This window comes from Osmia bicornis, chromosome 7 (assembly GCF_907164935.1).
Source record: "Osmia bicornis bicornis chromosome 7, iOsmBic2.1, whole genome shotgun sequence".
Classification (NCBI taxonomy): Eukaryota; Metazoa; Arthropoda; class Insecta; order Hymenoptera; family Megachilidae; genus Osmia; species Osmia bicornis.
The window spans coordinates 4,995,124-5,021,344 of NC_060222.1; the positions used below are offsets into that span (position 1 = coordinate 4,995,124).

Here is a 26,221-nt window from a genome sequence, read left to right on the forward strand (position 1 = left end):
ATATTAAACCATGAAACTTTGAAATCACCGACCTACTTATTCCCTCCCTTCCCACATTATTATTTAATATTATTATGAAAATTAATTGAAATTAATTATAGAAGTTTTGAACTTAAGGGTGGATCTCTGGGTGCCACGATATTGAATTATGATAATCATCACTAATCGAGTTACGTAGTTTCAATTAAACAAATCTAACATGAGTAAAAAAGAATAAGGAACCTAGCAGCACATGTCTAAGACCATATTATAATGAAAATTAATCGAAATTAATTATGGAAGTTTCAAGCTAAAAGGTGGATCTCTGGGTGCCACGATATTGAATTATAATAATAACCAATTAAGTTACATAGTTTCAATTAAACAAATCTAACGTGTGTAAAAAAGAATAAGGAACCTAGCAGCACGTGTCTAAGACCATACTATAATGAAAATTAATCGAAATTAATTATGGAAGTTCGTGCCACGATATTGAATTATAATAATCACCAATAACCATAGTTTTAATTAAACAAATCTAACGTGTGTAAAAAAGAATAAGGAACCTAGCAGCACGTGTCTAAGACCATACTATAATAAAAATTAATCGAAATTAATTATGGAAGTTTCAAGCTTAAGGGTGGATCTCTAAGTGCCATGATATTGAATTATGATAATCACCACTAATCGAGTTACGTAGTTTCAATTAAACAAATCTAACGTATGTAAAAGAAAATAAGGAACATAGAAGCACGTGTCTAAGATCATACACATCCCTCAAGAGGCTGGTTGAACGTCGAAGAACGTTAATCTTGGTGGCAGCGAAGACCGTAACCGATGATCAGATATCGTGGGTACACAAAGAGGCCTGGGGAAGCATGTCCATTGGCGGGCCTCTCGTTTCCATAGCCGGCAGCTTTCGGGCTTCAAGGATGCCCATAATGCATGAGATTGTCGGCGAGCGGAGACGTCGGTGTCGGACGAGAATCAGTTGGAACGCAATACAGCTGGGCTGACCGTGGGAAGCCAGGAAGGAACTATCGATCGATTCGTGCCCACTTACTTCCGGTGTCCAGCACGATGCTTCCGAACTAGCCCGACGTGGATGTACAGCGTGAAATGCGGCCTCCGTCAGACACGAACGCGTGCATTTCACCAGACCGGAAACGTGCTGTCGCTTAGGCAAATGTCTGGCTTCTTGTCCATATTTTCCTATCATCGTATCTTGTTTCCCGGGAAATAAATCGACGATGGAAAAAAAAATTGATTAACGAATCGATTTTATATTAATTCGAAACTGTTAATATCTTAATATCGAACCCATTCTACGTGACTGCATGGAAAAGCCTAAGTTCAAAAGTTCGTTCGACGACAAAAGAGCCATAAACGGAAACTCGATTATAATGGGATTTCGGAAACAATGGCACACCCGTTATCGAGCCGTCTGCATTCATGCAACGGGTGCTCGAAAAGTTCTCGGCAAGTTTAATATTCCGGCCTGAATTTAGCGTCAAAGTTTAATATTCGAAAACGATCGCCGATTATAACCCGCGAAAGAAATACGATTCCCGTTCCTTAATGACTCCCTTAAATTCCCTCGATCGCCAATTATAATCCGATAATTAAAGGAACGAAAAAGGAGAATAAGTAAAAATTAATAACGATCTCTTTATCGAAACGCATGCTTCCTATTAGGATTATAAAATATTTATTCGAAGATAGATTACCATCGTCAAATATTCGAATGGAAACATCTGCGTAATAAATACATGAGCTGTTAATGTGTTTTAATAAAAGCATGCTAATGGACACTCGAATTCATGGAAACAAAAGTCCTTTCAAAATTCATTCGTAACGTGTACATAAAACAAAATGACATTTGCTTATTCAACGTACAACGTAGAGATTCTATTATTATTACGTTGAAAATGGAAACGCGTGTTTCTATAAAATATTTTCCCTGTTAAGCTCCTTCGGAGTATTGTATTATCCCGTGTAACGCATTCCCGCAATCTAATTATTATTCATTAATTTATTCATAAAATTTAATGGACGCTTTTAAGCGAAATTTTCCCATTACGATTTCAGTAGAATTATATTAATAATATTAATTCCTAAATTTTCAACAGCTTCCATGTATCGAATTGATTCACACTTAGCAAGGGTGATCTACGATTGATTTATCGAACTCGATCGGAAGCTCCACGCGAACTTACTCGCGGGGGTGCGTAAGATTCCCGAGGCTTCGTACACGCCATAAAGGAAGCTTATGCGGAACGAAACTCTTCGACGACGATCGATATCAATTTGCTTAACGATTGGAAAGTTCTCGAGGCGAGTGATGCCGGCGGGGTGGCTGGAATCCGTTTCGAACTCGCCTCGGAATGGACGCGATACGCGGTGCACGTACCAGCTGAATTTTATGCACGACACGTAAACGTAACTTTCGTGGCAAAAACTCGCGACTGACTGTGTTCGTTATGATCTTTTTCCGATGTACACATCCACTATCAGGCTAACTTCATGCCTGAGGATGAACTTTCTTTTTGAGTTACACGAATCATGTGAAAAAGATACGGTAACTCGAGTTCAATTTAAATGGCCTGTATTTTACTGCTTGGTATTTTAATCCCTTTTTGTCAGTATTTAAATATGAAGGGTCAGTATTTCAATCCTTTGATCAGTATCCTTTGGTCAATATTTAAATATGAAGAGTCAGTATTTAAATATTAAGTGTCAATATTTAAATATGAAGGGTCAGTATTTCAATCCAGTATTTAAATCCAAATGGTCAGTATTTAATCTAACCTAGCCTAACCTAACCTATTTATGTACTGACCGTTTAGTATTTTTATACTGACCATTTTGGTAATAAAATATTGACCAAAAGTTGATTTAATTTGCTGCCAATTTAAATTACTTTTAATATCAAATTCATTTTCCCGTTCAAACGATCCTTTCAATATGAATGATTTACAATAAAAAAAAAAGGTTTCATCAAAATTGCAGCGAAAGGGTTGTGTTTCAATTGGCCCCGGTGACTCTCGTTGGTATAACTTTCGCTTTACTAAACAAAGGGAAACTAGAGGAACGTTCTACATATTCTTGCATATATGTTCACATACAGTTTGGTAGACACACGAAACCAAATTGTGTAGAGAATAAACGTACGTATCTACTTATACTTGCATGGACAAACATGAACACTAGCTAGCAATATACCTGCAAGCGCTCTTCTATAAATTATCAATATTTGCATGCGCAAACAGAGCCACTTTGTCACAGAAACAATTGCGTTGATCGAAGAATTGCTTTTTTTTAAAAGGAAAGAATCAAACTATCTGCGCGTGCATCACACAAGAGAATACGAAATTCGCTCCTCGTTCTTCCTTGAAATTTATTCTCTTTAAAGGAAACTCGAAGCAATTATAACATCAAAGAGAAACACACCTCTTCTGCTCGCTTCTATACGTCGTATAATAAATTGTTTTTTAAAAACTTTCGACACTTAGATGCATACGCTATTAAATTTGTCTTTGATAAAAATAATTCCTCGTTAACAAAATTGAATTATTTATGAAACAATTAAACGACGTTATCTATTTTAATTTCATTTATTTAAGGTCATTCACCCTTTATTTTAGAATCACCCCGTGTACACGGAGGGGTTCGCACAGACATCGACCACATTTTCACGAAGCCACGCCACGATACACATTCGCACAGGTGACCGCAGGTGTAATTCATGCATGTGCCCATTCACATGGACATGCAGTAACCACATGATTTATCGTCTTACGTGCCTGGACGAACTCTCGGTCCACTTCTATCATCGGTTTCCCTCGATCGCACCCCCCTTTCCGCCCTGTTCCCAATGGCCTGATCAAAAGAGATGACTGATTTCAGGGTCTCTTGAAAATTTCCTTCCACGAGAGAACTACGAGACGCGAGACGTTAAAGAGAAAATGAAAGAAATTTCAGAGATAAAAAGAATCAGGTTCTAACAAGTTTCTCGAAGAATATTTCCAAATAATTTTTTTTTTTCTCCTTTTGTAACGTCATGGAGATGACGCAACCACCAGTGAATCAAGGGAAAAAGATTCTGACCACGTTTTACGGCTTCCTTCCTTCTCTTTCGAAATTCCGAAGTCCCACTCCGGGGGCTGCCTTTTCATTTAGAATTTAATGTTTCAGCTGTTCCTCTCGCTGTTTCAGCCTCGCTTCCACGAGGAAACGAGGTCGTGGTATAAAAGATATTGTAGAAGAACAAAGGGTGGAGAAGGGAAGACGTGAAGTAGAAGGCAACGTTGGAAAGAGTCGTTGAGAAAAGTTTTTATCGAAGGGAGAAAAACGAACGCGGCGGGATTCTGATCAATTTTTTTTTGATCTATCAAATACACCCTTCCCTTCTACGAATTTTCTAAACAATCAAATTATATTATTTCAAATTTTTGAAATTACAAATTACAAAAACCCCGCATACAAAATTTGTCAAGCTTTAGATAAATGTAGCAAAAATTTTCGATCACCTAATTTTTGAAATTACAAATACTAAAACTCCGCATACAAAATTTGTCAAGCTTCTGATAAATGTAGCAAGAATTTTCGATCACCTAATTTTTCAAATTACAAATATTAACAACCCCGCATACAAAATTTGTCAAACTTCAGATAAACGTAGCAAAAATTTCCGATCACCTAATTTTACCTATAATCCGATATCCATCGTTTTAGCGAACAGATCCCGAATTCTGAAACAGACATAATCCAGATAGACAGTCGGCCCCGAACTATAATAGCCTACTGTTGAAACATCGATTGGTAATTAGTTGGCCGACAAGAGAAGACTCGAGGCGCGTATAATTATATTGATTTCCATCGATTCTCCTGATATACAATCGAATGGAAATCGATAGGGATGATAATTGGTTCGGTAGTGGTGTAATAGAATTGCCAGGATAGCCGATGGTGTACATTGGAATCTCTATGGCCAGGATGTAATGGCTGATACACACTTACGTGTGTATCTTCAATGGATCGACGATAACGACTGTTCTCACGATAAAAGGTGCACCAATAATCGTACCTTTTATTTACCTGGGATTATCAGCGAAGAGGAGCGCGCTGATTTCAAGGAAAATCGTTCTACGATACTGTTACGACCTCATTTCCCTCTGTAACAATGTTGCATTTGTTTGGGAATTTTAATTTGACCTACATTCATTTTCTCTGCCACGTGAAATTCATTGTATAATTCATTTCAATCCTTCAATTCAATTCGTACAATGTTTCATGTATATAAATTAATTTAATAATATTCAACCGGGAATTTGAAGCTTTTCATCATATTAACTGCTTATAAATTCAATTACCAACTGAAATTATAATTTGAAATAGAAAATTACATAATTGATTAAGAGAATAATTAAAAACCTGAATGAATCCTTTATAATATAACTGATGGACCCCCATGAAAGTTCCGAATTTTCAACCACGTATAAAATTTTCAATCGAACGACATCAAGATGGTTCCTACTTTCGTTCCCCATTTATCGAGCAACATCAACGTTACGCGGTGCTTTTATTCGTTGCCATAAAGCAAGCTTAACGTGTCACTTGGTTCGACGTAGGGCCAAATGAATTGTAGACTGATCCTACATCAATATTGATTAAGCACACAGAGGATGGAAAAGTGTAACCTTTCTCAAAGTAACGCCTCACAAGGCCTGTTACATAATGCTGGGATTAAAATGAGTATCTTTTTTTTTTATAAGATAAATGAAAATTGGAAATTTTTCTTTTTCAAACATACGAGATTACTCTATATATTGTTTACTAGAGTAATAGTCGCGTTTCATTTTGTTACAGCAACGACGTACTTGGCGTGTACACGAGGATCTCGTCGAGCAGATAGTGAAAGGACATTTAATACCGGGGAAGTTGGAGGAACGGAGATCCAGGGATTATTTCTGGTGACTGGCACATCTAGGGATGTCGGGATGGACACTTGGAAAGCTTTATGAATCGCGCGACGCCGGTAAGTGAAGCGTTTATTTCTGTCTTAATCGGTCCGTTTGTCCCCTGGTGATAAACCACCGGAGCCTGTGTCTTTTCCCGCAAGCTTACATCGCTCCCAGACAAGTGTCCATTTATTCCGCAGCAGCGAAATGAGTCGAGCAGTAAATTTCACCGTTCCACGGTCTTTTCCTACGCGTCTCTTCGTTTCCACCCTGGCCTCTGGCAAAAGAGGCCAGGAACGACGATAGAAGATTCACCCCAATGTGACTCAGTGGCGGATTAAACGGTAGGGCCTCGAAGCGGCCCTGAGATCTTATGTCTTTTCATTAGGGTTCGAGGAAAATCACGTTTTTATATCAAATATCATAATAATAACAGGGTTTCACCAAAGACTATCATTATAGTCACCATAATGTTATACATATACACATCAATTTTTAATTAGTTTTTTTCGTTGATAACTTAATGTTCTTTTAAAACTTTTTTTTCTAACTTAAGTTTTAGAGCCCCGGAATTTGTACCGCTTGATTTAATCCGCTATAAAATCGCTGTACTCAAAGTATCTGAAAACTCCACTTGTATTTGTGATGACTACGAGATATTTTATCCGCTGTCCATTCTCGGTGTAAAACATCAGCTATAAATAACGAGGTTCAAGTAGTTAAGGTACGAGTAGTTACGGTCTCGCTGTGTCCGACTTATACGATACACTTCTACTTATATGTCGTTATCTATTGTCACCGGCTACGTGGGAACACATTTAACCGGTTCTATTATCTGTACAGCACGAAGTTTCCATTATTTATGCGTTTTACTACGAGCCAAGTTTACAGTCGATGCAGTTAACAGTTGTTGCAGTTTCTGCCCGCGGCTGACTTATCCCGTACAGTTTCTACTGATGCCTCGTGTGATTATCTCCTATCGTTACCAAGGGGGTGGTAAATCAGGAAGCGTTTGTTTTGCCCTGCGGAACTTCCTACGCGGACGGTCTCGAATTAAATTCGCATTCAATTACGCCAAGCGTTATATTAAATTTGTTATTCAATGCCCGTCGAAACTGCCGTTAATTAACGTTCGAATAAAGTTGCAATTATGTCTCTTAAAGCATTGCAAATTAATCTGAATTCGATTAAACTGTATCAACTTATTTATAACTATTTTATCAGATGTTAATTACGATATGAAAATTAGGAAAATTTCCAAATTTTCATCCTGACCGAGACTGGGTAAACCGCTAACGAAAACAAGAACAATGGAAACGATAACGTAAGACTAAGTTTGCAACAAAGGAAGTTGGCTTTTCAGTCGAAGGAAGGGAAAATTCAGCAGGGAGAGATTATTCTTCCTCCTTGATGAACCATCAGGCTGCGATATGAAACTCGCCGCTTTGTTTATTAAAACAAAGTTATATCCCGTAAGAATAGCTGACGGAGAATCGGAAACAACCAGACGGTAAATTTACGTTATCTCCTCGTCTTCTGGAAAATACCCTTTCCGTCCACCACACTGGGGGGAGAATCTCCGAGCGTTTGCCCAGGGAAACACGGATAGGAAATTACGTCTGTAATATTACCTGTTACAGACGATTGGTCCTTATTCCGGTCGTACGATAACTTCGTTCACCCCTCTCGAATACCATTCGCCATAGGAAATGTGAAAGGTTCATTTAGGGTGAATCAGACAACTTGGTCGTTTTTAATCTTTATCGAGACGATAGAAGTTCTCGATCTACCTTTGATACAAATACTGTGGGATTCAGCGATGGTGAGGCGAAAACGAATGATAGTTCCATTTGAATTGAGCGAAGATTATGTTTGGTATAAATGGTTACAACCCGAACCGGCTAAACCAGGGTTTCTCAACCTGAATACGCGTTCTGCGACAATTTAAAAATAATTACTAAATAAATAATAACATTTTTTTTAATTTTTACTAGTAGAAATTACCCAACCTAAAAAATAAACTAAGTGTTCCGTTAAAATTTCCGGATTTGCGAATTATTCCATTGCAGAAAAAGTTTAGGAAATGATAACTTTACTGATTCTTATTAACACGTTGGCTACCGTCGGTTCAAATATAATTGAGCAGAAGTTTCAATGACAACTGCCAGACATCGTGAATAAACTAAAAAGATAAATCAAAAGAAGAAGAAACATTATTCAGTCGCATTATCGATCAGACAGACTAAATGGAAGGAGTCGCCGAAAGGGAAACGAGGAAAAAAGCGAAGCTGAAAGCTCGTGGATGTAATCTAATTTGCTGATGCGACAAGAAGAAGTCTGTAAATTGCTTGGAACGGGGCAAAAAAGCGACGGGCATCGATCCACGCGGGGAAAATTGGAAGTACCATGGTCCAATCTGAAATCAAACCGTTCTGCGGCGAATCAAGATAAGGGTGGTCGGAAATAGAGATCGCGATGCCGACGATTTAAGATCGTCGAGAGGGGGGCATCTCTTAAAATTTCTCCGAGTGTCGTCGCAAATTCATCGACTGTGCCCGAGTGGCGACAGGATCACCCGTGTCCCTTTCTTTACAAACACTAGGAGAACATTCTATTCCGCCGCGAACAATAATGGACGCTTTTCAACCCGGAAAAACAAAGTGCATCTTAAATTTTTATCACTTTGTTTTTCTTACCAGTCGTTAGAAAACATCGATTTTCATTCAAATAATTTTCTGCGATTTAAAAATAGAATCTTTCAATTTTATTACTTTTTATTTTTAAAGAAAGGAAAATGGATTTTAAGAAAAGATAAAAAGAAATATAGGAACAGAAAAGATGCGATAACGTGACTGAAAAGTACGAGGCTTTCTACTTTGCCGGTGAAACCGGGAAATCGAAATATATGCGGCTGAATTACTCGTACGTTTTGTCTTCGAGAAGAATAAGGGTTCGACGCTTGTACACGTCTGTCCGGATGAAAAATAACGCTTGTTTGAGAGAAAAAGGAGAGCTCGTATTGTGATATAACGCAAACTGTCTCGGTTCTCTTCTCCTTGCATACGTGCACAAATGGACGATGGAGGAAATTAAGAAATTAAATTATACACTTGAAACGTTCATTGAAATTAATTCACATCTCTCTTACTCTCGATAATTCAATCAGCTTCAATTATATTCATGGAATTATTAATTCAAAACTTTAATTGCAAAGTGAAATGATTATTCATTTCATTTTCATTTATTGATTTCCTCTCTGCTATTTAAACCTCATTTAAATATTAGTATTATTTTTAAACTCATGTCGCATTCCATGCGATTTAAAATACTAGAAACAAATTTAATTTTCCATCTTAATATGAACCGTCTACAATAATTAAATGGACCCCACTCTTGTTTCCAGATTTTATTTTATCACAAATTTTCTACAAAAATTTGCATCAACATCCACACTCTAATAATAATAATAACAGCAACAGCTCCAAACTAGTAGCATGTTCTTCTTATTACTACTGTTTTCATTAAAGTTGAAATTACTCAGCGGATCCCCGAGGACGTAAGTATACTCGTCGTAATTCATTCATAATGGCAGGGTGCTTTCAAGAAATTCCGGGTTACGCGTTATGACCAAAGCGTATGCCGTGTTTCAAAAGGGTAAACAGCAAGGAACGATTCATGGGGGGGTGTTGCACGAAAATTGAAACCGAGAAAACCCAACCCTTTTACATTCACGGCGAAGCACTCCCTTTCCGATCGTCCCTCCATCCTTTTAGATAAGAATTCTAATATCCTGCCAGCGAAACCTTCCTTTCGGTCTTGTTTTCGAAATATCTCGGTGCCAAAAGTGGCAAAAATTCGCAACCGTCGAATATATCATTATTTCAATTTCAACGCCGATTCAAAGTTACGTTGCAAACAGAACCGTTCAATAGCGAATGGATAACTTTCAAGCTACAATTTAATAGCCACCATCCCCGTTAACATCTTCCTACCCTACCATTATTCAAGGTTCGAAACATTCGTCTCTTCGACAAACACCCCCGAACAACCATTAAACACCGAGGCATCGTAACAGACACGCCATTAACAATACCAAACGCAGACTGCACTTGTTGCAGAGTTGGCGCAACGTTTACGAGAAATATCTGATCGTTTCCGATAGTCGCGCGAATAAATTCAATAGGAAAGAGGAGAGGAAAGGTAGGGCAAGGTAGACGAGGCATAAACGTTATCGTAAATTCATCAAGAAGCCGAAAAGCAAAAGGGGAGAAAAGGGTGGAAAACGAGACTGGCCTGCGTCTGGCAGACTCGCGATCAATCTACTTCCTCCTTTCCTTCCTCCCTGTGCAGCCGAAAGCTCGAGAAGTTCGCGACTGGACAATGAATACTTCTTTCGTCGGAGAGACCTGGTCGAGGGATGAAAAAAAAAAGGAACGAAGCAAAGAACCCGAGGAAAGGGTTGAAAATAAAAGAAAACTCGACGAACCGGACCCGTACCACCTCTTCCCTCTATCCCATACAGCTATTCTTCGGCTAGTGTTGGCAATCGTTGACGACCGACACAACTTTTCCTTCCTGGTCAAACAAGCCAGTGTTTACCAGGCCTCGACAAAGGGAAGCCCGATAGGCGGGCTATGTAAGTAGTTTTCGAGACTCGGTGCTACGTTTACACCGGGAACACGGTGTCGCTTTAACTACCATCGCCTGCTATAATCGACCACCTCTTTTGTCCCCATTTCATCGTGGAACCGAGTGAAATTCGAAACTAAATGGGATTCAAAGCCAGCTCTCGCTTGGAACACTTTCCTCCTTGGCTGCAAGGATGCACTTCGAGGGGATTGAAAAGGATGTAACGAGCAGAGAGAAATTCGTACGAGCACTGATTTAAAGTGGAACTGGATGGGAGTGCGATACAAGAATTTGGGAAGGGTTGGGCAAACCGTATCGTGATCATGAAATATGGATTAATTCTGGAAAAAACTTTTCTATCCCGATGCTTTTAATAATAGGTAATTTTTGTACATTTGTTTTATTAATAATTATTTTTTTTATGGGATATTTATATTTAAATTATTTTATTTTATTAACATCCTATATTTACTAAAACAAGGAAATAAATAATTGCGAAGTTTTGTAATTGATTCAATTCACATATAAAAAAGTTGAAAACTAGAAAACATTGTAAGCAAGCCATCACGACCGCATCGAGATCGAAAGGGTGTAAAAGTTTTTCTCACCCCTTGACGAGGGGTTGTTAATTAACGATACCTCCAGTTTCTCGTCTTTTCTTCTTCTTCCTAGCTAGAGTAGCGAAACTTGTACCATCATTTTAATGAGATTTACTCCGTTCCACCAGCATCGAAACTAAAATCTTTAACCCTCTGTTCCACTTTCTTTTTTTTTTCCTTCACCAGCGGTGAAAAATATGCGCCGCTGGTAGCACGACAATTTCCACGAAACTTATCCAATTTAAGAGAAAAAGGAATCTTACAGACCGCCATCAAAGAGTTAATTATTACAACAAATACGTGGAAACGGATTATAACAGTTTTTAAAACATAAAAGGATACAGGTTTTTTTCCCTAAAAATAAAAATCATGGTAAAACAAACAAGACATTGTAATTATCATTAAAAGTGTAGCAACGAACGCTCTTCATTAACATCAGACCTCGCTGATATTAAAACGAATTAATGTGAAAGCATGACGTCCTTTTCACCTCAAAAGACATCATTTTGCCATGTGGAATATTCTATTCGCTTTCAACGGGTCGAAAAGTGGAGAGGAACGAAATTAAATGTATTAGTATAATGAAAAACGTGGAATGTTCACAAGAATATATGGTAGAGCGTAAATAAAAGAATTTTAAATAATTAAATGAGCCAACTCCATTTTAAAAATTTTTTTATATTGAAAACTACTGATTGATACGATTCTACGAACAGCGTGTTCTCTTTCAATTCACGACAGTTATTTAGAAAATCAAACGACAGACAGATATCGACGACGTGACATCCCGGATCCTTTTCTTCGACAGAAGTGAAACGTTATTAATGCCTCGCCTCGCATTTGAGGCCGACTTGAAAGCGTTCGCGACACGAACTGGAAATGAAGAGGCTCGTCTAGCGAATACAATCGTCCCATCGATATTAAAAAGTACCATTTCCTCGAAATTATTGAAAAGAGCGGATACAAGAGCAACAGGGACAGACGAGAGGGGTCCGCGTGGATCAAAGGGACGGAATTACGGTTCTGGATTGAAAATAAATTTCGTGCTGTTTCAGCGGGGATTAAATCGAACATCCTTTCAACGTGTATTTAATATTTACGTTTTTTAAAATTACATGGAATGATCGCTTTGTTACCGACCGTTCTTCCCTTTCTATTTACCTACAATGATTGTACAGCGATAGGGAAAATTAGAATATTTTCCCCTATGATAAACATGGACCCAGTTAAAAAATATACAAAATATTCTCTGCTTTAATTATGAACGATTTAAATTTCAGACTAATATAGACTTAACTTGAAGAATTTTATTACATTTGCATAAATTTGTGTAAATTATTAAATTATTATCATAATGGCGACATTTTGTATTAAGAAATATTGTAGCACAAGGAAGCATAAATATAGCAAGAAAGATGAGTACTCACCGAGAGATGTTTATCACTTGGATGTCCTCTATCGAAACCACGAGGATGATTCGTGTTGACGTCTTAATAATGAAATGTGCTTCCATGCAAAATAAACGGTGGGAAATCTTTCTCGTCGACGTGACTGGCAGCCATGACAGTTTCTACGTCGAAAGGATAGCAAGTTTTAATGGAAGCATAATACCAGGGATTAAATATTGAAATTAAGATTTATTTACAATAATCTTTCTGTTTTGTTTGAAAGATGATCGAAGGTAACAGTTAAAAGTTATTCAGTAGCAAATTCGGTAAGCTTACCTGTCGATTTCTGTGACGGTTGTTTGTTGATGAAACTGCGTAGTAACGCCATCCATAACCACATTCGCATAATACACTTGTTTACGTTAAATTCTCGAGTTTAATGATACTACCCGTTCAAATTTTAATTGCATACTTATTATTTCATAGTTTTGCACAAAGAAACTCTGAAATACCACTGATTTTAATTGAAATTAATACGATCTCTCCTGACAAGACGCCATGTTGGCTACCAGTAGCGAACTACCCAGGATCGGCACGAATCTGACGAATCGGTTATCCTCGGGTCGCTTCGGATTTCTTCGGCGCTCGCGACTTTTGCTGTTCGCGGTGCTCTCGTGACATTTTAATTTGTTCTTATTTAATTGAACCGTAGTGTGTATATTTGACATATTACAAGTGTTTGTTAACTATAAAAATAGTACACGAGGGATTCAGCATGGATTTCTACGTAACTCTGTAAGTAAATACAATATTTCTTTTTTTAATAGACAGTTCGTATTTAACCTATTTGTGAGCGAAGATACAAAATTCGAAATTTATATAATTCTCCAAAAGTAAAAAATCCGTGGATCAGAATTTTTACGAGCACGTGAATAAAAGATGTTCGCGTTAGTTTCTGGCCGTTTTTAAAACCTTCGAAGTTTGTCGAAGCCGACTCAGTCCGTGTTTCCATGTTTTGTCGAAAGCGACAAAGATGTTGGCGGCTGGGCGGCAAATGATTCGTAACTAAATGCAAATGCGTGCGGGCACTGCAGTAAATGCAAATGCAAAGAGACGTCGTCGCCTTGACTTTAAGCTGAGCTAATGCATTCAAGTGCAACGAAAGCAACGCGGTTCGTCGACCCTCAGCCTGGTAAGCTTCAACCTTCGTGCAAAGTCCCGGCTACGTCACTCTATTTAATTACCGCCGCTTCCGAGTGCCTCTGATAATGCGTTTAAGCGGCCGTACTTTCTCCCATGAAACGTCGCCAAAGATCAGGTTAAACCCTTAGCCATACGTCAACCGAGAATATCTATTTTTAATCGATGCTATATGAAAAAACCGGTATCAATTAACAGCTTAGCTTAACAACAAGCTTTTCCTCAACGGGCGTGAAAAAAAAGAGGTTAACCTGAATCGATAAATCGAAATGTCAATAGAATACTGATGGTTATTAGCAAATTTAGTGCAAACTAGATCCCACCGCAATTCCCATGTTTAACGTGGACCGACACATTATTCGAGCGTGGGTAATTTGTCGGCGTTTACACGCATGCAAATATACGTTGGTACGTACATAGCAGGCTGGCGCTGCATTTATCTGAAGTTCGATTATCTGACAGCGTTCCTGTAATAACTAACCTGACCTGGATGGAATTCCCACTAATCGACCGTGACGATAATGGAAATAAATGATTCCCCCGAATGTTGCAAACGTTATTAGATTCCCAGTTTATTTTTACTTAGCCGACATTTATTTTTTAATAACCAACCTCGTGATTATTAAAAAGCTTGAATTGAAAGCCAAACGCGTTATCGTAGCACCGGCTTGCTACTCTTTTCATCGACACAAGAATACTTTTATTATAAATTCTTCACTTTTAACATTCGTTCAGTTTGTCGTATATCAAGAGAAATTACCGTCGGCTCATCTGAGCCCGTGTACCGGGGTATCCCGGCGTCGCATTTATTTCCATAACGGGCGTCGGGACGTCGACAATCAGAGGATTGACGGCGGTGCATTCCGCGTGTTGCGCGCAGGCCTCTTTGCCGGCTATTTGCATATACGCGCGTGTACGGCAACGCGACGATACTCGAATGCATTAACCCGCGAGCTTAACATCGAAAGGACACCGACGTCTCCAAACTGTTCTCTCTCTATTTGCATTTCCCCGACGTCACAGTGAAAACCGACGATACGAGCGTTCACGTTGCTACAGCAAATTCCGTATTGCGGATCGACTTCCAAAAGAACGTGATTCGCAATCACGGTTGAATAAGAATCGAAAACAAGGAAACGGAATTGGCCGGGATCCAACGACAAATCCTGGTCTGTTCTAAAAACAGGGTTGGCGTTTAGTCATTCTTGTCACCCTTAAAATCAAACACCATCCCCGATCATGCGGTTTCTTTTTTCACCCCGAAGATCGTTGCGAGGATAAATCACGAAGGGGGATCGCGATTTGCGGCCACGCCTGTTCCCAAATGACTCCGGTAAACGCCGCTTTTTCCGAGAAATCCGAGTAATTCGAGAATCTCGGTTCGAGCGGAGCAGTGCACTCGCTTTTCTTCGGTTTTACGCGACCACCAGCGCACCGGTGCCACCGCCGACCCATCGATCGATAACGTGCCAGAGAATTCAACCGTGTCGTTCGTGTGCATTTTTACCCCGAGAAATTGTCCTCTCTTCCCCAAATAATTACGTTTCATCCCGGTATTTCAAAGGATTCGAGAAAAAGAAAGAAAACTGTGGTTCTACCCACAAATGTCCCATATTTCTTCCGTCAAAGAATTTATATTTAATTAAAAATTGCAAATAAAATCGGCTTTCAAATTAAACATCCCAAAAACGAGGCGTGTTTTCTTTTTTCCCGTAAAATTTCATTGAAGTTAGAGCCCGGGAATCGGGCGTAGAAAACCAGGGAAGATAAACGTAAAACTGGCACGACGACGAAATTAAAACAAGCAGCGTTGAAACATGTAACTTAGAGAAAGAGGATACGTTCACGAGGTTAATTACCACCGAAAAGCGGTGCCGGGCGTGTTCCGTAAGCGAGAAAAAACGCGCTACCGCGGATCTCGACTGTAATCGAGTGGCTGTAAAATTAGGGAAAGGTCTGTTTCTTTGGCCGAGTTTGGTGAAAGAACATTTTTTTTTTTTCTTTCGCTGGGTACTTTGAAGCGTGGCAAGTCTCGTTTCTTCGCGAGTCACTAACGCGAAAGGGTTATATTTCTTTTTTCTTCTTTTTTTTGGATAGGTTCCTTGATTTTAGAACATCTCTGGGAAAACCGCTGGCTCGTTTCACTCCGATTTTACAGGCCCAAGCACGCGTGTATTAAAGTCCTTTCATAGCGCGTTTCGAGGCAGCCGGTTTCAGGCCAACAGTTGAAAGTTAAACGTGTACAGGTTTTTTATTTAACGCGAAACTCCTGTGGCAAAACGTGTCCCTCAAGAACGCGTCTATGCGGAAAAAAAATGAGCGTCGCTTAATTTACGCGCTGTCTCACGCTTTGACTACAACCTGTCCCAGTTCGTTTAGTTTCACTCTGAAAGCAATACGAGTGTTTAACCCCTGAATCGAAAGAAAAAATCAGCTATTAACCCTTTTGCTTGTCGCGGTTCTTGAATTGCTCGAACGCGAAAAGAAATATTCTGAATATCCTTTAATTAAGCATCAGAAGTTAACCCTTTTCACTCGTATGTCGCCATATAGTCGCCATCCTACATTTTATTATTAGTATTTCATTCTAGAGACCCTTGTTACAATGTTTCCTTTTAGATATATAAAATAAAATTAAAAAAAAAAATAAATACGAGCGCAAAGGGTTAATTTTAAGTTTTCTTAAAGCACCCAAAGTCTCGCGTATCCCGTTCCGGATAGACTTGCGGCGGATACGGATAGCTTTCAGGATTCATAACGCGATGCTACTTATATCTACGGTGTAACTTCGAGCCAACACTTTGTACACAAGATGCATAAACTCTGGTTGAATTACGAATGGCAAACTACCCCGGAACGTATTTCCGCGAATATACGGCAGACAGGTCGGAAGTTATTCGCCGGTTTTACGATTCATATTTCTGTAATTCAATGAATCCCGGAATTTAGCGGGGATCGTTTGATGCGGCGGCTCAGCTTCGCGCGACTTTCCCTCGAGCCTCAAATTGCCCTGGTAATTCAATTGTACAGCCAGCCTATGTTTATCGTCACACGTATACCGTGTGATACGTTCAATTATAATTTTCATTCGCAATTTCGTCTGTCCCTTTGTTTGATTTTATCCTCTCGTTTTGTTTATTTACCGGTTGCTATTCAATTATCGTTACCGAATGTTTGTTACCTATCGTTTCGTTTAATTAAACGTTCTAATTAACTGCTGTCCGATAAGAGGCAATTGCAATTACCTTGAGTATCTTGTTCAATTATACTTAAGCTCTTCTAAAATTGAAAGAAATCATAAATATAGCCCCGTGATCTGTTTGTACGTCGAAACACGGCACGAATTTCACACAGAGAAATTGTACGATTGATCCTGAAAATCCTGGGAATAGGTGGCCTACGAGTAATGGGGATGCATGCAACCCTTTCAGGGATTCCCTTCGCCGAGTTCCCCGAGGAGCTTCACCCTCTCTCTCTCGATCGGTCGACACCGTGCGAGGGATTCGAGAAATTCTGGAGAGGCCGATTTAAAGTTGCATCCGAGATGCTGTCGCGAAATCCACGGGAGAACGGTGAGACATCTCAGCCGTAGGATATTAAAACTTCGCCGGGAAATATATAGCGGCTGTCAACTCAACTGGATACGTAGGGAATGGTCGAATAAAAATGCGACTTAAAGTACACGGTTGTAAAAAAAGGGAAACCTATCCGAAGTTTCGTCTCCCTTGGCTCAGGGTGACGGGCGAAACTGTCGCAACTTGGAAATTTAGCTGTCGCTTTGGAATTGGGCGCTAAGCACCTAGTGGGTGTAGTCGAAAACCCACTCGGGTTAGCTTGGTGTCCTTAGATAAAAATTCCTTACACGCCGACAATGAGTTGGGTCTTCCGTACCAATTACGATGAGCGAATTTGTCCAACCCCGCGCCACTTGGGAGGGTAGTGGCTGCTAGGGGGTGGACTTTTAGCGCAATTGCGCCCTTTAACACCGCCGGTTTAACTGAAAACTTGGGTACGGCATAGGATGATCTGTCGCTTTTGAAATTGCACGATTAGGAGTTTGATGGGACGATTGATCATTGATGGATAGGTAATAGTAGCTCGAATTTCCAAACGAAAAATAATATCCATATTTCCTTTCGAAGATAAAACAGAATGTTCTTTTTCAACGTTAACACAAATATTCCTGATTCGAAACAATAATTCCTCCGCGTCTGATATTTCATACAGGTTTTTATTCCCGGCACAGGAAGTTATATTTTTATCCAGAAATGATATTTGTACATGTTTATAACTCGACACATTTATTTGAACAATAAAACAGTGATAATCCTTCGGACAATTCTATGTATCGATAGAATGAAATTTATAATCCAGTTTTCGATAAATAAGTTATTAAAAATGAAACAAAGGTAAATTGATATCCCGTGTTGGAATGAATTTTTTTTTTCGAACCGACACATCGAACTATAAATAAAAGGGGAAAATTTCAAATTAAAATATCAAAAAGGGAACAGTTTCGCGAAGTAACAAGAATCGTTTCCCAGGAAAAGGGGGAAGTCGAGAAAGAAGAAGAAAGTGATGAAATAAAAAGAGCGTAAGACTCGGTTACGCTCCAATAATTTGCAACCCTTAATGGATTTCAGATTGCTTTCCACCTTTGTATCCTTTTTACATCGAGCGGTGGTGTACACCGTGTCTATTAACAGGGGGTTGCGCGGGGAGGGTAATCATGCTTTGCTAACGTTAATTTAAATACACGCGCGTGTGTACACGCCAAGGAAATAAATTACTTTCGTTTTCGTTAATTACACCGAACGAAAAATATCAGAGGCACACCCTCGTGAAAGGTTCAACCGCCCTTAACGCTTTCGGGCTCCGTGAAACTGGAAACAACGAGGTTGCAAAGAAGCCGTGACGAAATTTATGGCGCGTATCCATCGATAGCTCGACGCCACGATAATGGCTCGCGACTATAAATTACCCGTGCCGGGTAATAAAGAATTTATATATAGGTTTTCAAGCATCTCAGCGCGATCCGATAAGCTGAAAATTGCCGTTGGCTGCGGAGGATACATTGACCTTTATCGATCTGATCTGAGAAACTAAAAAGAAAAATATTAATTTCCAAAAAGCTAATTGGAGCAAAGCTCCTTTATTAAACGACTGATAGGGATTTTTTTGTGCCCTTTTAACTCAAAAACTGGATTATCAATTTTGACCATTCTTTGCAAACCGATCACAGTAGTCACTGTGAGTGTTTATTTAAAATAAAAGATCTAATATCGATCTCTAAAGGATATCAGAGATCGGTGGTGTCCTTAAGGAATGGTCACAGAAACCGATACCCATGTTAAGTCTATCGCGCGAGCTTATCACCAATTAAACACTACTTTTAATTGCTATATCGTGTCCCAACTCTGTTAAAGTTACTTTTACTGCAAATCAATCGCTTCGCTCCGGTATGTCAGCCACGAAGCGGATGGCGGCCTAGTATATTTTATCAGCCACAGCCCAACGCTACATCAAATAGCCCGAAATAATTTCGGCATAAATTTCCCTGGCCCACCGTTTAAAAGTACTTAAAGTAATAATTTGCCGGCCATTATCTCCGAAATCCACTTGCCACAAACACAGTATAGCGCCAGGAGCGGGTTAAAATTATTCAAAAATATTTTATCCAGGCCACGATAACCGCGACAATTTCCGCTAACCAAGCTTCGTTATCACGTCCAACCACGTGTCTAATACATAGCGTGTTACCGCGTAACGAGACCGTTTAAAACTGCTTTCGAATTCCAAGCGCACAGGGAGTCGAAATGAAAAATGAAGAACAGCCCTCCAAGTATTCTTCGGGGGGCTTAAATGGCAAAGATAAATAGAAAGAATCTTCGTTGCGCGAACTAGGATGTACAGGGTGTTTCGTAAATGGTGGGCAAAACTTTAGTCACCGAGCTCCCCTGCACCGTACTTGTTCTTCCTGTGTTTTGTGTGATCCATAATGTTTTAGTTTTTAGAATGGTCCGAGAGCTTGCCAAGTCGTCGTAAATGGAATCCTTTTGGTACATCGCTGATAAATAATATCAGTGGCACAAAAACTTTAATAACTCAGAAACTAATCATTTCCGGACCTATGTTAATATCTTATTTTTCTTCTCTAAGCATTAGGAATCTGTTCCTAAAGTTTTACCCACCGTTTAGAAACCCCCTGTATTCTACCCTGATAGGAACAGTCTCTCGATAGGGTCTCTCGTTTTATTTCATCCTCTCTCGATCCACTTACACGTACTACGGCGATGCGTTTCGAAATTCCTTGCAGGACCAGCAATTTCCATAAAATTATTACGCGCCGCTGTATGCGGCTCGGAAATTTGCATAGCATGACCGTGTCGTAGTCGCGGGAATAAAAATAAAAACTAGAGAGAGGCACGGCTGCGTTTCCCTCTAATCGGGTTTCCACGATTCAACGTCACCTCTCGTCGAATATTTACCATTTTTCCGATATCGAACGAGAGAAAATCGCTTTCCATCCCCTAAATTCCCCGATGTACTTTCCCGACGAAACTTCTTCCGACTTGAGGCGAACTTTGACCGAACATTGATTTATTTAAGAAACCTGGAAGTTTTGATTTGATTAGGGACGGGTTGGGGATACGAAAAGCAATTTAAATTGATTTTTAATACAAAGAAACAGGATTGGACTGTTCAGAACGATGAAGAACGCACGTATAATTCCTATTAAAAATTTAATACATCTCTTCAATGCCTTACGGTGCTAATACACTGTTTACAATTATAACAATATTATCATTTGTCTTCATACTGATATACAATAGTTATTCCGATGTAATACTATTGGAGCTTAAATAATTAATAATTCGTTAACAATTCCATGAAAATATCGTTACAACATGATTTTCAATGTATGTACAATTTTTTTTTTTCTTTTATATAATGGTTTAATGAGTGTTGTAATAATCCCTGTATATGGAGAATTTATAATAACCCGTATATTAGAAAGAAACGTATAATTAATAAATTAAGTACATTGCAGTTTCACGCGATTCCTAACGTGAAAGAAGATTATTATAAAAATATCTAAATAAAAAAGATCTATTGCGTTTCCGTATATAAATGAGGAAATAAAACTGCTGAGAATTATTAAAAATTACTTGGTTAAAGAAATGTCGAAAAAATACTGCTAACAGTAGTTCGTATTTATTTATTCTACAGCTATTGATTTTTTATATAGATCACAATCAGTTGTGAAAATAATTATCAAGTTAACTTTTAACGTTCGGATGCGTACTAAGCGCAGCAAACCGACTAGTTTCCATTTTTTGAATCATCATAATCAGAGTTAGTGTAATGGATTAAAAATGTCTCTTTTTCATCACTAATTTTTCTTTTTTTTATTTATTTAATTCGTTCTCAGTTGGTAATCGCCGTTCTGTGTAATATACCTCACCCAAGGTAGTGCTTGATATCCACTCTTCTCGATGATCTTTAAATAACGTACTTGTATGCCGGAGGTAGTGAAATAAGGAATTTCAAATTTAACTTGTATGGGTGGTTTCCCTTCCACGTCTTCCCCAATAACAGATGGCAAGCCAAAATGTGCCCTCATTAAATACTCCTTTCCTCCAGGGAAAGACTTAATAAACCAAGTTATTGCACTTTGTTCAGGGGAATATTTGACACTGCCAATGGTAGTTTTAAATTTAGGGGAATCAGCATCGTTGGGTACTGGAATCACAATCTCCACGTTATTGGCTGTAGAACGTCTCTTGAACTGTGATCTTGCTTTTATCATGTATTCTACTCTGCTGTGAGCGTGTCTCTCAATTACAGATTCAATCCATATTAAGGGTTTAACATGGGTGTTCAGTCTATAAGACATTAATTCAAACTCTCCATCAGGAGGTATAAAAGAAATTGTTCTGTCATTCTCAAATCTGGACAATCTCACGCACTGATGAAATTTAACATCTTCCAACTCTACTGATTTGGACTTTCCGCGTCCTGTAGATTCAAATAAAACTTTGTCATTGAGACCAAGCCTTAATTCTGGCATTCCTGACAGATACACTCTCATCTTTATGGCACCAACAATCTCAGAACTCAATACATTTCCATTGGCATTTGCCAAGAGATTGACAGACTCAATTACATCCAGAAAAACTTCATTTTTACGATACTTTATACCCTCTGATCTCCAAGATACAGCATTGGTCACAGCCATAGGAATGCGTGGTTGAATTTCAAGTTTGTGTCCCTCTTGGGTGATATACTCTTGTAAAATCTTACTATCTGTGGTTTGTGGGTATCCAAAGTCTATCAACTCATCTAAGAGCTCATAAATGACAACAAAGTTGTCTCTTATACTTTCTTCTTCCAATTCCTTGAAGTATTCTTGCATCACTTGTACCAGTTTATGCAAGAATACAAAGACTAATGAAATGTTTGCATTCTTTTTTGTGGTTGACACAATGTAAAGATTATTGTATTTTATGTATGCGTATGTACATTCAGTAGTTTGAATAATTGGAGTAAGATTGCCCTCCTCCTCGCGCTCCATTACGTGAGGCATGAATTTTTCTATGACACCCGTCTCTATGTCCCCACGATAATTACGTGAAATCAGAACCTTGCCCTTCACGTCTAAAATATATATCGCAGACGTCGACATCTTGAAGACGTGTGAAACTGGAACGAAATAAAACCCATCTATTACCCTAACGAGCCTAATTTCGACAGTATACCACTCGACCACCATGCACTAATACAGGTTATGTTATCAAACAAGAAAATAAAAACAGAGAAGAAAAATTGCAATGGAAAAGTAGAAACAGAATTTACGAAATTTATCTCGCAACAAAGCGAAAGAAAACTTCAAATAATCGTGGCGAACAGAGTCATAGAAAATACAACTTGACACTCGAAGGAACAGCAAGATGTCTGAACACAGTTTTCAAAGAAAAATTCGTCAAATATGTAGATACTCACGCGTTCTTCCAATCTATTGAAGAATAATAACCCTTCACTTATTTACATTGAGCACAGTGTTTCTTAAATAAGAAAAAAAAGACGAGATTTTATTGACAAAAATCTCACCCTCCCCTCCCAGCTGCCTGAGTGCCACTGTGGACCTCACTGAACTTGCCTCGGATTGAGCGCAATCGAAGCGCATGCGTTGCCAACTTCATGCGAGATATCGATCGACTCGCTTCCACCTCATTCAAACATTTTATAGACGGCAGCATTTAATATCAGTTATTTCTTTTAATTTTAATTTCTCAAATATTATCTCAGTCTTATTGCAATTAAAAAGCATAGTTTAATAGATTAATCACGAATGAAATACTATACTCTTTGAGTAACTATAACTCTATCATTTGATTTATTAGTCTTCATATTTTACCGTTTGAGATCAAGATTTTATTTTCAAAAATTGACAAAATTACTATGATGATTTTAATATAGCGTAACATAGACTTTAAAATGTCGTTTCTTTAAATCAAGACACATATAAAGGTTTATTTTAGTTTACTTTACATTTAATTTTCTTTACTATATATTATAGTTGATTATTATACAAATTGACAGAACGCATGCTTTCGACAAAGGAAGAACAGTTGGCACTGATATGATATTATATACGAAAAAAGAAAGAAGAATCTGTCACATTTACGACTTCCGACGGAAATTCCAACAGTACAATGGCCGTCGGTGTTACGTAATAAAAGTGTAGTTCACCGAAGTAGGCAATTGTTCTGAACAAAAGCGCATCGATGGGCGTTCTATGTTCTGCGCTGGTTGTAAAGTATCAGAGAACGGGAGGTGATTGAACCTCGTTTAACTGGAAGCTTTGAAAGAACAGCAAGCGAAAGATGGTGTAGAAACCAGTCACTGTCAGCAACCACTGGTACTGCGTACGTTCATCGGATCCTTTCGATTTTAATTAAAACACAATTTTCAGGGCATTTTTAAAAAAATAAAAATGGTAACTTCCACTCAATATTGATCGTTAAAATGAATAATTTCGATGGTTCGCATAGGAGTAAACATATTTCCACGATAGATAGACAAATATCATTTCCTCTTTTGCATTAATCGTTAACTTCCAGATCCGATCCGTTCTCAATCGCATTGGCGAAGCTGGTTGCGAGAGGATATTTACCCGGACACGATCGACTCGTCCCGGATCGTGACGGTGTTTGCGCGAAATTCCGCGAGAAATTCCATCGTAATTGAACGAGGCTAGCTCGATTATAAAGTCAAATCATCGATGGAACGAGGTAGGAGTTCTTCCGACAAGAGAAAATGCATTTTCTTCGTCCTTTCTGCCCCAATCTTTCTTTGTTTCCCTCCCTTCTGAAATCTATCGCGCCTCTTCCATTCTTTTCTCACGATTTTGCTGCGTTAGAGGAAATAGGTATCGGAGATAGATGATGGTAAATAAACGATTTGCTTCCGATCCGTGATTTAGAGGTTTGATAGAAATAAATAGTTTCTCGAGTGTTTGTAATTTGTTGAGAGATCTCTGTCGACTAAAAAATTATTCAAACGGGCTGTTAAATATTTATTGAAATCTTTCTTCTCCCCTTAACGGATTTAATCATCTGTTCTCCCCGTTTCCTTCAAATTCGCCCCGTTTTCTCACAGTTTCTTTCATTTCCGCGCCTTATTCCCCGACGTGGCCACGATGGCGCAGAGCAATCCTATCGGTTCTTTCGGTTTGTCGATTTCTGCGGATGAAACGTCAATCCCAAGACAAAGTGGCGGAATACAGGGACTGTGTTACAGGCTCAGCCCTGTTCGGGGAGCAGCGCGTTGAGGGTTGAAAGTTAGAGCCGTCTAGGGAGTGAGTCGCGGCCGATAATTGAGACTGGAAATTAAATTAGCGGGAAACTTCGATTCCTCTGACCACGTTCCCATGTGTGACTCGGTTATAAACACAATCGGTTGTCTCGTTGTTATGCTCTATTTAATCGCCAATCGAAACTTTCCTTTTTTTATATTCTTTATTGAAATTAACAAAAAGGTCCTGGATTGCCAAATATCTAATTATCTGTTGTTTAATTATTCAAAACCGATGAAAGGTAGCTCGAAGAGGATTGATTTAAAAAATACAGAAATCGGTCGAAGGGAAATTCCAACGTTAATTAACCGAGAAAAAAAATTAATTTGAAATTAACTTAGAAATTTTCTTCCCGGGAAGATTCACTTTGAGGGGATTAAACCGCGTTTGAAAGCACAGTACTTATCCTCCTGCGAGCTTTCAGAACGAATTTCCTTGAAATCAAAGCTTTGAGCTCGGCTTTACATGCTTTCTTACACGTTCTTCGAGAAAACAAGAATCATTAACTTAATCCCCCGCGGAGAAGATTGTTTTCACGAACATCAAAAAGCTTTTTCAGCTTCTCCGTTCGAGAAGAACTGTGTCGACTGTTTAAGTGAGAATCCGTGTGAATTCTAAGAGGAAGCTTTGCAGCGTAGCTAGAACTATTATAAAATATGAATGAAAAATATTAAGTATCGTACACAGGGGTATGAAATTTCTGTTAAATAACGTTGCAAAGACACGCGACACTTTTTATCGCGATACAAAACTTGAAAAGTTGAAAAACTTTGATATGCAATACCGTTAACGATAAAGTTGACAAATCGTTTCGTTAGTGAGATGAATAACGATTTGAAATCGTGTTTCAACTCGTTTATTTATTCCTCCCCTTCAAATTCAACCCTAATCGGTACACGTTTATCTGAAACTTTCAATGAGCACGCAAGAATCAGAAAGGTGAGACACAATTTTTTCTAATCATTGCAATTGCAGAGAAAAATTAATTATTTTCAAGAGTTCATAATCTCCGGACCCACTCCTGTTGATTAATTTTTCGTTCACGTTGACAATGTTTGATTGATTCGATCGTGTAATTAATTTAAAGTCTTTTTACATTGTACGAAAACGAGGATGATGAACGATGTACATTGTGTCCTTTAATTAAAAACTATCGTATCGAAATGAAAATTGAAAGCGAGGGGCTTCAAGTATTTCATAAATAAATCAAAAAAGGCATGCGTCGGAGCTTCCGTAAAAGCATCGGTGAATATGTATGTCGATGGTTCTCTATAATTAAAATTTCGATTCAATGAAAATTCGCTGGACGCTGAATAGCATCCGTTTAAAAAGATTAATAATATCCACGAAACGGAGATTTCAGTTATCATTTATTAATACTCAATCAAAAAGTTATAACGGGCTACTAAATAATTTTTCTCCTCATGTCTATGAATTTATTTTTAATACGCGAACAACTCGATCGGAGACCAAAAATTATATATTTTCAATAAAATATTGAATTGGGTAATGAAACAAGATCCTTCCTAAAAATTTTGGCTGTGTTTCCGAATGGGCCCACCATAATTGAGGACCCAGGTTCGGTATGTAACCTAAATTCACTATAAG

The 26,221-nt window shown here is 38.6% G+C and overlaps 2 protein-coding genes and 1 long non-coding RNA gene across 3 annotated transcripts in view; 1 reads left to right on the plus strand and 2 right to left on the minus strand.

Moving 5' to 3' along the window:
• The window catches only part of LOC114876958, a 131,013-nt gene extending 117,870 nt beyond the window's left edge, over positions 1 to 13,143 (minus strand). Inside the window, exons 1-2 of the long non-coding RNA XR_003789479.2 lie at positions 12,892 to 13,143; positions 12,595 to 12,737 (exon numbers count right to left, since the gene is read on the minus strand). This is a non-coding gene — a long non-coding RNA (uncharacterized LOC114876958). The remainder of the gene's footprint in view (positions 1 to 12,594; positions 12,738 to 12,891) is intronic.
• The window catches only part of LOC114876957 (neuroligin-1-like), a 99,444-nt gene that overhangs the window by 63,511 nt on the left and 9,712 nt on the right, over positions 1 to 26,221 (plus strand). The window contains exon 4 of the mRNA XM_029188957.2: positions 5,848 to 6,016. The gene's annotated coding sequence lies outside the window, so the exon portion shown is untranslated. The remainder of the gene's footprint in view (positions 1 to 5,847; positions 6,017 to 26,221) is intronic.
• On the minus strand, positions 20,482 to 22,902 carry LOC114876955 (AP-1 complex subunit mu-1). Its single transcript, XM_029188955.2, has 2 exons — positions 22,759 to 22,902; positions 20,482 to 22,458 (listed from the first exon to the last, which is right to left on the minus strand). The coding sequence occupies exon 2, from the start codon at positions 22,439 to 22,441 to the stop codon at positions 21,173 to 21,175; it is 1,269 nt and encodes a 422-aa protein (XP_029044788.1). The 5' UTR covers positions 22,442 to 22,458; positions 22,759 to 22,902; the 3' UTR covers positions 20,482 to 21,172.

Bases quoted from the DNA above. Each gene is read 5' to 3' on its own strand.
- LOC114876955 (XM_029188955.2), bottom strand. From the start codon at position 22,441: ATGTCGACGTCTGCGATATATATTTTAGACGTGAAGGGCAAGGTTCTG.